At 39.2% G+C, this 15,757-nt stretch overlaps 2 protein-coding genes across 2 annotated transcripts; one reads left to right on the forward strand and one right to left on the reverse strand.

Moving 5' to 3' along the window:
* Window positions 1–5,060: 5,060 nt before the first annotated feature.
* Window positions 5,061–5,411, forward strand: LOC149812068 (uncharacterized). Its single transcript, XM_089992969.1, has one exon. It carries the CDS (start codon window positions 5,061–5,063, stop codon window positions 5,409–5,411), a length of 351 nt encoding a protein of 116 aa, XP_089849095.1.
* Window positions 5,412–10,858: 5,447 nt separating this feature from the next.
* LOC149812069 (equilibrative nucleotide transporter 1-like) lies at window positions 10,859–14,714 on the reverse strand. The gene is made up of 2 exons (XM_089992617.1): window positions 14,070–14,714; window positions 10,859–11,937 (listed from the first exon to the last, which is right to left on the reverse strand). The coding sequence occupies exons 1-2, from the start codon at window positions 14,593–14,595 to the stop codon at window positions 11,195–11,197; spliced, it is 1,269 nt and encodes a 422-aa protein (XP_089848743.1). The 5' UTR covers window positions 14,596–14,714; the 3' UTR covers window positions 10,859–11,194.
* Window positions 14,715–15,757: the final 1,043 nt, after the last annotated feature.

Genomic DNA, 15,757 nt, shown 5'->3' on the forward strand with positions numbered 1-15,757 from the left:
GTCACCATTCTTACCAACTCTTTCAATCATGCCACAAACTTATTTTCATGTTCTTTTTGTACTTCTGCATCAGTGAGATATAAAAGTTCTCTTCACAACTCCATATCAAATCGTCTGCACTTAACAAATACTTATATTACTGAACCATGTATGCACATATAGAACATAAAAGGATATAGATTTGTGATGCGTCTACATATACTTACTTGATGTATGGGTCGATCACTGAGCAATTAAAAATGATATAGATTTGTGCTGCGTCTTGCTCTTGATCTTCCAAGAGACTTGACCGACAACTATCAAAGGCATGCCCAAGTGGTTGAAATATCGACAGTTTGTCAGCTACAATAAATTGTTCTTCGTCATCGTTACGAGGTGGGCATGTATAACGTGTTGGAATGTGAGGTTCAAAGTATATAGTTGAGAAATTTGAAATCTCTTCTAAAGTGTATGCCTTACAAATAAAGCCCTCTACTCTTGCATTATTTCAAACCATTTTTTTGAGGTCAAACATGTATCTGTCAAAAATATACATCTCGAATTATAATAAATTTCTCAATAGCATTGAAGAGAAAAATATAAGAAAACATATACCTTTCAAATAGGTACATCCACCAATATTGCACATAACCACCAACCCTTAGTTCATATGGCAAATGTATGATCAAATGTTCCATAACATCGAAAAATGCTAGCAAAAATATCTTCTCTAGGTGACAAATAGTAGTGACGACAGAATCCTTGAGATTCTTTACCTCAGATATTACGACTTTTGATGTGCACAATGTTCTAAAAAATCTACTCAAATCGGATAATACCCCCTATATAGGTTTGTCTAACATATCATAGAATGCTAGGGGTATCAACAGTTGCAGAAAGACATGACAATCATGACTCTTCAACCTATATAATTGTCCCACGTCTATCTTCACAGCCTGAGCAATGTTAGAGACATATCCATCTGAAATTCTCAACTGTCTCAACCATTGACATACCTGCTTTATTTGATCTGGTCCAAGCACGTACCTTACCTTTGGTTTCAGTAGTTTGCCATTGTACTCTTTGAGTTTCAATTCTGGTCTTTTATATATTACTTTTAAATCCATACGAGCCTTTGGATTATCCTTCATTTTTTCTTTCACATTCATTACTGTATTGAATATATTATTAAACATATTTTTTTCCACATGCATCACATCCAAATTATGTTGTATCAATAAGGTCAGCCAATATGGTAGTTCCCAAAATATAGATTTCTTTGTCCAATTGTGATCCTTTCCAAATCCATGGAAGGGTGTCGGGTTACGGGCATCTGTCAGTCTATATGAAAAGTATTGCAATCTTCTTAAAATCTCTATGCCTGACAATATTGTGGGTGAACCTTCTATTTTAGTTGTGTCTGCTCAAAACACATTCCTTTATCATCAGAATGGATGGTCGCAGGGTAGAAATCAACGGTGACACTCAAACCAACACGACTTCCTTCCATGCGTCAATCTAAAAGATTTTGTATCCTCCATGCAGTAAGGACATGCCAACCTCCCATGTGTGCTCCAACCAGATAACATACTATATGCAGGGAAGTCTCTGATTGTCCATAAAACAACAACCTTCATATTGAAATTTTATTTTTTGTGGGCTTCGTATGTGAGGTTCTACAAATCGATTGTTTTTGTCGTTGTTTACACCTAATCCAACCTATGAGATCCACTATACTGACACTTGTCGTTGTAAATTCAATAAAACTTTCAACACCATCCATATATTCAAGCGATACCTCATTGTCAACTATCCTACGGTACATCCATTCACGGTTTGTAGTCATTTTGTCATATGATATTACAAATATTATCCTAACCAGTTAAAAGAGAATCATCAGAATGCTATGATGAAGAAAATATCAAATTTATCATGCATTCGTGGTAGATGTAATGATTTGATATATCACACACACACACACATACACACACACACACATATATATATAATGTCATGCAATCACAAGAACTATGATGCATGCATTGATAACTTAATATTTTCATGTGCAAACTATTCATAACACGATACATTCATTTGAAGCATGTTTTCATGATACAATTTCACATGGAAGTCATAATCAAATTGAAAGTAACTTCATGCAAGCATAAATACAATCATATCAAACATTGCATTACATTCAAATAATTTATATCAAAACAATGTTAAATATGTACCTGCAGCAAACACACTCCAATATCTCGTTAACTACTACCATTACTAGCATGAAATCTAAACTCCAAAAATAAAAACACTTCTATTTTCATACATTAAAATCATGCTCAACATGATCTCCGAACTCCATCAAAGCAGTCATAAATATCCACAACTAAGTGAGTGTGTGAACAAAATAGTGTTGCATCCAAGAAATTAAATAACCTGTGATGTACATGCATCACTTACTCACCACGGGTATTTACCCTATTTGCATTGCTTTTGTCACTTACTTACCACGGGTGGCGGGGCACAAGCGAGATCCATTGAGAAATCTGCAAGAGACATTATGATAAAATAAAGTTTATTACCCGATAACAAGAGGGTGACGCCTCCTGTTGGAAACGAGCCCGGACAGAGAGACACAACCCTCTGGTGAAAGCAAGACAGATAGAGGCGCTGCCCCTACCAGCAGTAAGGTCAAGGCAGGGAGGTCTCGCCCTCTCCCGTATCAATCATGAGGTAGTGAGGGTCTCGCCCTCTGCCGAGGCAAAATTTCTCGGTAGGGGGATCCGCCCCCTGCCGGGCAAAATTTTCTGGCAGGGGGGCTTCACCCTTGTCAAAATTATTGAGGAGAGGGGGGTGAAGCTACCCCCTGCCAGGGAAAACAAAAGGGCAGAGGGATTCTCCCCCTATCGATCATTCTTCGACAGCGGACAGGGGAGCCTCTGTCGGCAAAGTTAAGAGGACAGAGGGGCCTTTGTCGGCAAAGTCAAGAAGACATAGGGGCCCCTGTTGGCATTGAAAAGGATAGGGGTGAAGCCCCCTATCATGCTAGAGAAAAAGAGGACAGAGGCGGAGCCCCCTGTCTTGCTGAAAAGATCAAGACAGGGCGATGGGAGGTCACTGATCGGGCGGGCAATGGAAGGTCACAGGATGATGGGCGACGGGAGGCAGATGGGCGACAATTGGGCGATTGATGAAACAGAAAGGGAAAAGGGGCTCGTATTAGGGATCTATGGAAAATTTACCGACAGATTGGTGACGACAAAATTTCATCACAAATGTACGACAGAGTAGCGACAAAAATTTTTTGATGTTGAGTCGTCGCAAAGGTGCAACGGAATTTTGCCGTCGCTAATTCACGACGGATTCTCGACGAATTTTTTTCCATCGCTAAGTCCGCAAATAATTCAAATATTAGCGACATATAGTTTTCTCTAGCTAATCCGTCACAAATTGGTGACGAAAAAAATCCGTCACAAATTTCCGTCGCTAATTAGAGTTTTTTTTGTAGTGTTCATTTTTGAAATCCTTAGAAAATTGACTTCCATGTTGCAAAAACATGTTTTATATGAAATAAGCTATATAGATCAAGTCTATAAGATTAGAACTACAATAGAAGTAAAAAAATATTGTTTTTCTACTAGATTAGTAGATTGCATGTATAAAGGATTGTAGCATATATATATATATATATATATATATATATATATATATATATATATATATAAGGTGGTAGTTGGTAACCACTTTTCTAGTTAACAACCATGCTAATAGGGCTTTCGAAGGGTTTTCCCCATGTCTTACTTAAATTTGACCATAGATTTGGATCTTTAAGAAAAAACATGAATTTTTAAGTCTTCAATATTTTAAAAAAATCTTACACCATTGATTTTTTAAATCTTATAAAAATATACATGCGTATCAAAATTGGATGATCCAAGAGTTATTCCCATAAAATCAAGCATGTAAAATGCATTTGTTTGATCAAATTTAAAGAGAACATGGAAAAACCTTTCGAAAGCCCAGTTAGCATGGTGGTTAGCTAGAAAAGTGGTCTGCTGCTACTATCTTCTAATATATATATATATATATATATATATATATATATATATATATATATATATATATATATATATATATATCATCAAACACCCATCTCGTCTGACACTAAATTGGACCAACGCACCAACGACTTTTTTTAATATTTTTTGACATTTAGGGGCGATCTAGGATTGCCGCTAAAAGACATGTTTCTACCCAGAGTTGTTGCTAAAGGTTTTAAATAGAAACTCAGACTTGATTATTTTGACACTTATGCTCCTATAAATAGGATTGCATCCATTAGAACAATGGTTGCTTTGGCATCAATTTTTAAGCTTGAAATTCATAAATTTTGAAATGGTGTTTGGAGAAATAGATTTATATGAAACAACCTAAAGGTATATAGTTTCAAGTTAAGAAAATAAAGTTTATAAATTGCTAATGTCTTTATATGGTTTGTAACAATGACCAAAACAATGGCATAAAAAACTTGATGAAGTGATCATTTTTTATGGATTTAAGATTCACGACTTTGATAAATGTATATATAGTAAAATAGAGAATAGTCATGTTATAATTATTTGTCTTTATGTAGATGATATGCTAATCATGAGCAATAATGTGAAATTCATAAATAATACCAAATGCTTTCTTTCATCTAAATTTGACATGAAAGATATAGGCTTAGTTGATGTTATATTTGATATTAAGTTGATTAAACATGAGAATGCATATGCATTAACTCAATCCCACTATATTAAGAAAATTTTAAGAAAATATAACCATTATGATTGTAAGTCTATTGTTACTTTGTCTGAACCTAGTGTTAAGATATTGGTTAACACTTGAAGAAATATATCCTAGTTAGAGTATGCAAATATTATTGGCAATCTCATGTATGCTATGAATGGAACAAGACCAGACATAATATTTTATATAAGAAAGTTGAACCAATATACTAGTAATCTAGAACAAAAGCATTGAGATGCCCTCTATCGAGTCTTGAAGTACTTGAGAGAAATTCTAGGTTATGGAATAAGAAGATGAAGCCGACACCTATGACTCTGCAGTTGACAGATAAATTGATCAAGGTCCCGCGAGGGATTCTTAAAGATGTTCTGGTCAAGGTGGAAGACTTCTACTTCCTTGTTGACTTTATCATCTTAGATATGGAGGGCGTGGATGATATGAGGCAGACCCCCATTATTTTAGGTCGCCCCTTTCTGGCCACCACCAATGCGTGCATCAATTTTCATACAGACGCAATGGATGTTTCATTCAGCAACAGAAAGATGAGGCTGAACATTTTTCATGCCGTGATGGGCCCTATAGGCGATGAGGCTTCTTTCGATGTTGATCTCATTCAGAACTTCGTAGAAGTAGAGCATATTTAGACGTTGAGTGATGCACCTCAGGAGAAGGACGATGAATCACTCGAGGGAGATTGCCTTGGATTAATTGATAGAGGGTCAGGTGAGCTTAATAGGACATGACACATTGAACCACTTCCCGAGTTGGCAGAGACGCGTGCTTGACCTTCCATTGAGAGTCTGCTCAAACTTGAGTTGAAGCCCTTGCCAGCTTCGCTTAAGTATGCCTTTTTAGGTAAGGATCAGACTCTCCCCGTCATTATTTCCGCAGACCTGACTAACACTCAAGAGTGTCAGCTTCTGCAAGTCCTGCATGAGCATAAGGAGACGATTGAATGGTCGGTGGCAGATCTGAAGGGGATAGACCCCTCTCTTTGCATGCATCAGATTATCATGGATGAGGGTGCCAAGCCTTCAAGAGAGATACAAAGAAGGTTGAATCCCCACATGAAGGAGGTGATGAAGAAGGAGGTAGTCAAATGGTTGGATGCAGGGATCATTTATCCCATCTTCGATAGTCAGTGGGTGAGCCCCACTCAAGTTGTTCCCAAAAAGTTTGGGCTCATCGTTGCGCTAAATGAAAAAGGAGAGAGTGTCCCTATGAGGACTACTACGGGGTGGCGAGTGTACATTGATTACAGGAAGTTGAATAATGCAACTAGGAAATATCACTTTTCGTTGTCGTTCATCGATCAAATTTTGGAGAGACTCGCAAGCCAATATTATTTATGTTTTTGGATGGTTATTCAGGATACAATCAGGTGGTCGTTCACCCTGAGGACCAGGAGAAGATGATGTTCACCTGTCCATATGACATCTTTGCATTTAAGAGAATGCTGTTTGGGCTCTGCAATGCTCCAACAATGTTTTAACAATGCATGATGGTGATCTTTTCTCATATGGTTGATGACGTCCTTGAGATTTTCATGGATGCCTTTTCGGTCTATGGCGCTTCTTTTGATGATTGTGTATAGAAGTTATCGAGAGTGCTTAAGCGTTGTATGAAGACAAATCTCGTGCTTAGCTAAGAGAAGAGTCATTTTATAGTTCAACAATGGATTGTTCTTGGATATATTGTGTCCGAGAAAGGGATTGAGGTCAATATGGCCAAAGTGGAGTCGATTGCTAGATTATCTCCACCAACCTTTGTATGACAGGTGTGTTCATTCTCAGGGCATGCAGGTTTCTATAGACGGTTCATCAAGAGTTTTAGCAAGATTTCTAGACCGTTATGTAATCTGCTGTCGAAAGATCAATCGTTTGTTTTTTATGATGTATGTTTGAAGGCATTTGTGTCTCTGAAGGAGGCCCTGACCACAACTCCTATCCTTCATTTTCATGATTAGTCAGTGTCTTTTGAGATCATGTGTGATGCTTCTGATTACGCGGTTGAAGCGATTCTTGGCCAGAAGATCAAACAACGATCTCATGTCATTTATTATGCTAGCAGGACCCTCTCTGATGCGTAGATGAATTATATGACCACGAAGAAGGAACTGATAGTTGTAGTATTTGTGCTTGAAAAGGTCCATTCATATTTGTTGGGCTCTAAAGTCATCATTTACTCCGATCATGTCCCTTTGTGGTATCTGATGAGTAAAAAGCATACCAAATCGCATCTCATCTAGTGGATCCTTCTGTTACAAGAATTTGATTTCGAGATTCAAGATAAGAGTGGATGCAATAATCTTGTAGCAGATCATATGTCCAGACTGACTTTGGAGACATCCACTGATTAGGAACAGATTGATGATTCCTTCGCGGATGAGCATCTTCTTCACATCAAGCATCTACCCTGGTTTGTATATATCAACTTCTTGGTGATCAGAGAGTTCCCTGCGCATTGGAACATGAATGAAAGAGATCGCTTCTTGTCGCAGGTGAAACATTATTTATCGGAGAATCCTGAGTTGTTTTGTTTATGCCCGGATCAGATGATTTAGAGGTGCGTCTCCGAGGAGGAGTTCGATCCTATTCTTGAGTTCTGTCATTCTCTGGCCTGTGGAGGCCACTTTTCTAGCCGGAAGACCGCTGCAAAGGTCCTCCAGTCTGGATTTTGGTGGCTAATACTTCATAGAAATGCTCATAATTTTTTTAGGAGATGCCTACGTTGTTAGCAGACAAGTAGCATTTTCAAGCATGATATGATGCCCCTGTCGCCCATTCTTGTCGTAGAGATTTTCTATGTCTAGGGCATCCATTTTATGTGCCCCTTCTCGCCATCATTTGGTTTGTTTACATTTTAGTAGCGGTTGATTATGCCTCCAAGTGGGTTAAGGCCGTAACCACCCGGACCAATGATCATAAAGAGGTGCTTCGATTTATCAAGCACAATATCTTTAGTCGGTTTGGTGTTCCGAGAGCGATGATTAATGATGGAGGTACGCACTTCCTTAATGTGCAAGTTACTTTCTTACTCAAGAAATACTTTGTACACCATCGGATTGCCACACCATACCATCCATAGACGAGTGGCCAGGTCGAAGTCTCCAACAGAAAGATCAAGCAAATTCTTGAAAAGATAGTCCGACCAGACCAAAAAGACTGATCCCAGCGCCTTGACGATGCCTTATGGGCATATAGGACTACTTTCAAGACTCTGATTGGCATATCCTTGTACCAATTAGTTTTTGAGAAGCCATATCATCTCCCTATTGATTTAGAGCATAGGGCATACTGGGCAATTACAAAGTTCAATTTCGATATCGCCCAAGTTGGGGCAGAGAGGAGATTGCAGATGAGTGAGCTCAAGGAGTTATGAAACGATCATATGAGAGTGCCAAAATCTATAAGGCCCGAACCAAGCATTTTCATGATAATCACATACTGCAAAAACCATTCAAGCTTGAGCAGAGGGTTTGGCTTTATAATTCGCGAGTCCATCCTTTTCCAAGGAAGCTGAAGTCTAGGTGGGATGGCCCGTTCATAGTCCAGAGAGTTTTTTCGCATGGTGCTATTGAGATTTTGGACCCTCGAATGGGAAACATATTTAAGGTCAATGGGCAACGACTGAAGCCCTATATTTCTGATGTCATAGTTAGTCAGAACATCAAGGTCATTGGCCTCGTTGATGAGTGAGGTAGTACACAGGGTTTATATATTGTATTTTTAGGATTCTATTTTTGCTTTGTTTCATAGTTTTCTTAGGATATGTTTTCTTTGTTCATGAGCAGGAATGATTGGTCATGTATGCATTGTATTTTGTGCATTTTTATGAGTTATACACATTGAGATAGATGAAATCTATGCAAAGCCAGTACAATGCAACATGAGGTAAGATTCCACAGTATAGATTAGGTGACTTTTATTACTTTTCTCTCATTTATTTTGTTTCTCATATGCATTCACTCAGTTTTATGTAAGCATGAGGGAGTGTCATTGAGGACAGTGTCATTCAAGCATGGGGGAGGGTGTAGTTTGTACACCCAAATCTTTTTCTATCTTTATACTTGCTCATTGATGAAAACTCATAAAAAAATGGGCTTTTAAAGAATGAGTTTGACCTTATATGAATGCTTTACATAATCTAATGTTTTTAGAGAACTTTTGAGCCCCCCCCCCCCCCGCCAAAAAAAAAAAGCAGACACTCATCTAGAAAAACATAGTTATTTATGTGGGTTTCAAAGAAATGACGATAAATGTATGTTAGAGTTTATTTTGAAGCACAAGTATGAATATGCACAATTATGTTTGAAAAAACTCAGCAAATGAACAACATTAAAAATAAGAGCTCAAAAAGTAAAAAAAAAGCATATATTTAGTTGTTTGATGTCTTCGTATTCCCTAGTAGTTGGGCTTAGACACAAGTTGAAGTATTTGATTTTTATGTCGAAAAGGATAACAAAGAAAATCTCTTCTTTGTCTAAGTTGATATTTGTGGCCTATTTGGTTCGAGCAAGTAGAGCCTGAGGGGTGTTTACACTTGATGCCCTAAAGCCATCTGGTTTGGGACCCACCGGCTCAAAAGCCCGTTACATGGACTTTATAGAGAGCGTAATAGATATTGACATTGCATATGACAAGAAGTAGACTATACATAAAACTATTAAAATTGAAGGTCTAGGGACTCGAGCAATTAAGTCCGAGGGATACTATGTATCTAGTGCTCTAAGGTTGTCTGACCTAGGAGTCATTGACTCAAAGCTCATTACACAGGTTATGAAAAGTGAAAATTTGATACACTTAACATGCTAAACACTTAAATTGAATGACATTATAATACATGAAAATATGACTTCTCAGATAGAGATATTCATCTTCATGACTCGTATGATTCATTATTGTGATTCGGTATAGCATGTGAACCCACATAAAAATCGAATCGAGATAACAACAAAAACCTCAATAATGTGTTTTTCTGTGTCAATGGGTCAAGTGGAAGAATGTTGGATTTTTTGGATCGGATCCAACCAATATATATATATATATATGAGGTGTTTCTGAAATTCTAAGGTTATAGTTGGAGAAATATGAGACTTTTTTTTGGATTTAATATTTCCATTGAACTCGGGTCCGAGTTCGAATTTAAATTAATTGGATTATGTGCGAAAGAAAAATTTTCTAAGGGAGATGTAAGGAATTTAGGAAAAAACATTATTATATTTTTGGGTTTTAGGGTAGAATAAAAAATTTTGATTTTTCTAAAGGCAAAATGGGTATACCTGAGATCGAAGCCACCGAACCACCCTGGTGTGAAGCTTTTCCACACCAACATGTTTTCCCTTCTCCACGGTTCACGCAAGGAGGCCGGATTTACGCAGCCCAGCCATCCTTGAAGGGCGTTCTTGCAGAGGATTTGCAGTGTTGGTGGAGTATTTGGTCGAAACCCAGGTAGGTTCTTACCCTCCACTCCTTAGGTAGTATCCGGTGTAGGTTAGATCGTGATAGATTGGGGTTTAGCATGCTGCAAATAGAGGGTTTTCGGGAAATAGGGTATAACCCTCATCTTGATTTGCGTTTTTTTTTTCTTGAGTCTATATGTGCAGTGGCCTATTCTGTAGATGTGTAGCATTTTAATCGTTTCGATTTTTGCTTTGATGTTGTAATCGAAATATTGTTATCATTCTGTTTTTTATGCATGTTTTCAGCACAGAAAATTTGTGTGTAAGTATCTGTTTTTTATGTATGTTTTCAGCACAGAAAATTTCTGTGTATGTGTTAGTATATATATGATTTCAGCACAAAAAAAATGTGTATGTGTATCTGTTTTTGGATGTATGATTTCAGCACAGAAAATCCGTGTATGTATTAGGTTGATTCTTATCAGAAATTCCTGTTTTGGAATTATTTTTAGCATGTTGATTTAACCATGTAAGTGCAGAGATTTTCTGCATTTCAATTCCTGTTTTGAAATGATTTTTAGCACGCTGATTTAGACATGTATGTACAGAGTTTTCAAGGCCCGGTTGCACAACTGCTATGTCGCACGACTGAAACAAGCATGCCCTAAAAGGCCAAAAAGAAAAGGAAAATGCTACAGAAACAAACTTAATGCATTAAAGATGATTACAAGGACAACTCTCCAATAACATTTATTTTCATGATAGCACCATTTGAGATGATGCCTAGTAAGCACTAAATTTAGTTGCACGAAATGTGTATAGCCATTTGGATCGTGTCCTCAGTAGACCCACCACTATCATCTGCAGACATCCACAAATCATCAGAAAGCACTGTTGGCTGAGCCACTGATACACCTTCTCCACATTAAAACTCCATCTGTTACCAGCCAGCAGCCACAAGAAAAGAACCATGACAAGCAGTTCCTTCCTCACAAGTATGGCGGTAGATGATCTTCAGATCAGTATTTAGATGACCCAAAACCATGCCACCACCGAACCAGCTGCTAATCCAATAACCAAAAATAAGACTAGTACAATCCCGGCCGCCTCAGCTTCGTGTATCTGAACAGCCTTTGGTGCAAGAATCATCAAGACACTTGTGAAATAACCGTTTGTTAATCCAAGCAGGCATGTTAGCAGTGTCACTGGAATCTCAGTTCGGAAGAACTTAGGCCCATGCAAGCATGCCAAAAATAGAGGATAGAAAAGCAACCTTGCAACCGAAGCTCCAACTGCAATATTTGCATTCTGGATCACATACACTGCTGTCAAAGACTTGCCAACCAGATCAAACACATTATATGCTGTAATAAGGAGGATGGAGTACCAGTCCTTCAATAGCTCAGAGTGCACATCTTCCGTAATATATCCTGGGAATATAGACAGTGTCACAACATAGATGAGGAGGATACCAAATCCATGCCATTTAACTCTCCCCACAATGTGCCGCAGGTTTGAGCCCCAAGAAGTCTTGCAGTCGGAACCTTTTTCCATTTTCTCCACATACTCTGACTGAAGTACAGCCTGCAATTTAAGATTCTTGTAGTACTGAATAACAGGAAGCCTATCCACTAGGTTGTAGCAAACTATGCATATGAACATCATAACAATGCTGAGACCAAAGTACAGATCTGCACTCTTTCTTAGACCATGTGCATCTTGTGTAAACATTGCTTTGGTTATGATCCTCATAGCCGAGACAAGCACCGCTGTTATCAACATTCAAAAAAGCATCAGCAAAACAAGCAACTGAGCATCCTTACAATCATTTCCTTCAGATAAATGAATTTAATTGAAAAATACTCTCAATCCCAACTATAGGCGGAGCTGGGGGGGGGGCGCAGAACTGTGCTGTAGCCCAGTCCTGCCTCCCGGCCCAGTTAAAAATAAATAAAAAATTTAAAAGCCCAGTCCTGATTCCATATGAAATAGATTTTTATCCATTTTTCTAGCCCAGCCCTGACTGCAGCAAATAGTTTGATTTGTCCATATGAAATAGATTTTTATTAATAATTGTAGCCATTTTTTATTTTATCTCAAAAAAAAAATTTCGGGATCGCTGCCCCCGAACCCCAGACTATCATACCAATCCCAACTATAGGCGGAGCTGGGGGGGGGGGGGGGGGGGCGCAGAACTGTGCTGTAGCCCAGTCCTGCCTCCCGGCCCAGTTAAAAAAAAAATAAAAAATTTAAAAGCCCAGTCCTAGCCCAGCCCTGATTCCATATGAAATAGATTTTTATCCATTTTTGTAGCCCAGCCCTAGCCCAGCCCTGACTGCAGCAAATAGTTTGATTTGTCCATATGAAATAGAATTTTATTAATAAGTGTAGCCATTTTTTATTTTATCTCAAAAAAAAAATTTCGGGGGCCCCCGAACCCCAGACTATCATACCAATCCCCCCCCCCCCCACATGAATCCTAGCCAACAACCATAACAAAACAAAGAAAAGCTATGTAACATGGACTTTTGTGTTAGGTAAAGTTAACACCATTAAGGTTCAATTTTATTCAAAAGTAGATTCAGCTAACCCTAATCAAGTCCATTTTTCTTTAATATATATATATATATATATATATATATATATATATATATATATATATATATATATATATATATATATATATATATATATATATATATATATATCCTTCTCGCACTCAGCACCCAAGTTTTTTTTAAAGCGCTGCAGCACCAGCGCCTGCATCCACACTCGCACTTAAGTGATATAGAAGAAAAGGTATCTAGGACCATACATCCTTTTTTATAGGAGTGAATATGATTTCTTTGAGTTGCCACAATTCTTGGGTGTTTGCTTCATGAAGCACTTGGACACTGCCGACACATATAAGGCAGATAATCATGCAGCCAAGGAGTAAAATATGACAAGTATCCAAACTACAGGCAATGGAACAAGTCTTTAGAATACCAGCTCTTTAGTCTTTAGCATAGAGAAGAATCAAACTAAAAGTTATGAAATTTATACGTATGGCAAACCATGCTGAACGGGACAACCAGTATCAGAATAAGTTGAATGTTTATGGCTAACACATACAAATGCTTTCTACTTACAGTTAGAGCCACCGGAGAGGTCTCACCTTCAGAAACATCCATCAAACAGGAAAAGGGTGACATGTTGCTGAAATGCAAAAAGGAAAATGGAAAATTGAGGCAACTAAGATTCCATTAATGCTTTTTCACTAGTATATCACAAAGAGCGACTGCTTTTCTTTTCTTTTTCTTTTTTTTTTCCTTTAGATGAGAATGCTGGGGGAGTAAGCCCCCGTTATTATTATTATTATTATTATTAAGAACTATGCACAACTGTACAAGGGCTACAACAAATGTATCTACCGCAAAAAGCGCCTACAAAAAAACCAAAAGAAAGTTCAAAGAGGGTGCCCGGCGTCCTACTTATCATGTTCGCCGTATTTCATTTTGCGGAGAGAACAAACCTCCAACGCCGGATTGTGGCTCAAAGACACAAAGGGGTCGTCGCATAGAACAGATCCAATCAAAGGTTCTCGGCTAAATGGTAGCGAGAAGAGAGTGTCGAAGGAATTACACACAGGAACCTCCCTAAAATTCCATATGGCAAGGAGAGTCGCCCATGCAGATTCGCTAAAACTGAGGGGAAGCTGACCAACAAATGCAGATTCGTGTAGACACATAGCAAAGGAAAAGGGGGATGGGGGAGAGAAAGGAAAAAGATGGCATCCATCCAACAATTTGCCTCACGGAACAACAGCCTTGTATTAATTTTGCCACGAGATGAGAGATTGAGAATAAGATTCCCCGAGAGAGAGAGAGAGAGCAAATGAAGAAGCAGAAGAGATACGAACCAGAAGCAGCGGTGCCGGCAACAATGGCCTGCATGTATCTTGGGGGAAGTTCGCCAGCGGAACCGATGAGGCTGCCCTGGACGAGAGCGTCGGCGACCCCGGAGAGGGCGATGGCGGCGATGGTGACGTAGTAACCATCGTAGAGGCGGGGCCTGCCCTTGAGGTAGAAGGCGTCCATGAGGGGAACCACGAGCAGAGAAGCCAAGAAGAGGGAGAGGCCGGCGTTGATCCTGAGGGAAGCCGTGGATTTGCGGGTGAAGAAAGCGATGATGATGATGAGGAAAACGAGGCAGACCAGCATGTAGGTGACGGCGAAAACGCGGTCGATGCTGACTCCCGGATACAGGTAGGTGAAGTAATCGACGGCGGTGATGAAGGCGTTCCATGGGAGGAGGAAGCCCGCGCCCAGGATGAAGTAGGAGATGTAGGCCAGCTGGAACGAATCCTTGGGGATTTGGCCCTTGGGGTTGAGAGGCAGCGTCTCCACCTCGTCAGCCTTGCTGCTGCGACCGTCGGAGAAGCCCATCGCGATCTCCCTTGCCTGCCTGCGCACGCCTTCGTTGTAGTCACTGCAATCAATCAGCCTCTTTACGCAAGCGCATTTGCCCTTCCTCCTCTCCGTAAATACAGCTCCGGAGAATGGAAACGGATTGGTTGGCAAAAAAGATGTTTGACTTTTTTAATAATATTAATTTTGAGTAAAAAATAGACGAATAATTGAAGCCATAAGCATGTCCCTCAGCCTTGGAAATATTTGGGTATCTTTTAGCTTCTTTTTTTTTATGGGGTTAAAAACAAAAACATACTGCTAATAAATAATAAATAAAACCAAGTATATAATAAATGACATGGTAGCAATCAAATAAAGTTTTAGTAGAACTGTGAGAAAATTAACATACTCATCATTCATGAATTTGTTTCACTCCCTTTTCTTCAGTAAAATCCATAATCAACAATGGAATTGAATGGTTCTCTTTCTAAATCTAAAGAGAGAGATTGCAGTTGAAAAGAAAGAGAAGGATTGAGAGCCATTGCTGAAAGAGGTAAAACTGGTCTTAAGGGATGTTTGTTTTGGCAATCTTTGGATATTATAAAAATTCTCAAGTAAATCTTAGCCTCTGGCCCCAAAGGGAGTTTGGAGTGGTGGGATGGAGGCCTAGGCCACTAGGCAGGCGGTCTAGGTTCAAATTCATGAGTGTCATCCATTGTGCAATGCAAGCTGAAGCATGACAACTCCATCACAGCAAAGGGTAAGCACACAAAGTAAGTACGGCAGGTAGAGCCATCAGTCACATGGTCTTGTGTGGATAGAGGTAAGGGTGGGAGGGATGGACACCAAAGGGAGAGGGGTGGGGGTGAGCTACAATTTTTTGAGTACGATTTGTTCATCTATACATTGTGGAGTGGGACAAGAAAAAAGGGGTGAGTGAGACAGGTCACAGCCAGGTGAAGCGCAGAGCGTGGCACCTTATCGGCCTGAAACATCGTTTGGCTTACGCGATTTGACAATCTTCTTTTTCACCTTCCTCTTTCGTTTTCTTTTTTTACCCCGACTTTCCTGCTTTTGATCAAATTGAGGGAGGGTAGATTCATGCACGGCTGCTTCTGTTGGGCCTTTGGGTGCTCTGCGTCAACATTTGTCATTTGCTTCTCCCTTATTTAGGGTCAAGCTGAGGGTTTGCAGAACG

This window comes from Nuphar pumila, chromosome 17 (assembly GCF_984573655.1).
Source record: "Nuphar pumila chromosome 17, dmNupPumi1.hap1.1, whole genome shotgun sequence".
Classification (NCBI taxonomy): Eukaryota; Viridiplantae; Streptophyta; class Magnoliopsida; order Nymphaeales; family Nymphaeaceae; genus Nuphar; species Nuphar pumila.

Bases quoted from the DNA above. Each gene is read 5' to 3' on its own strand.
- LOC149812068 (XM_089992969.1), top strand. From the start codon at position 5,061: ATGAAGCCGACACCTATGACTCTGCAGTTGACAGATAAATTGATCAAG.
- LOC149812069 (XM_089992617.1), bottom strand. From the start codon at position 14,595: ATGGGCTTCTCCGACGGTCGCAGCAGCAAGGCTGACGAGGTGGAGACG. The intron at 11,938-14,069 runs GTTCGTATCTCT...TGTTGATAACAG, and splicing joins TGCCGGCACCGCTGCTTCTG to CGGTGCTTGTCTCGGCTATG.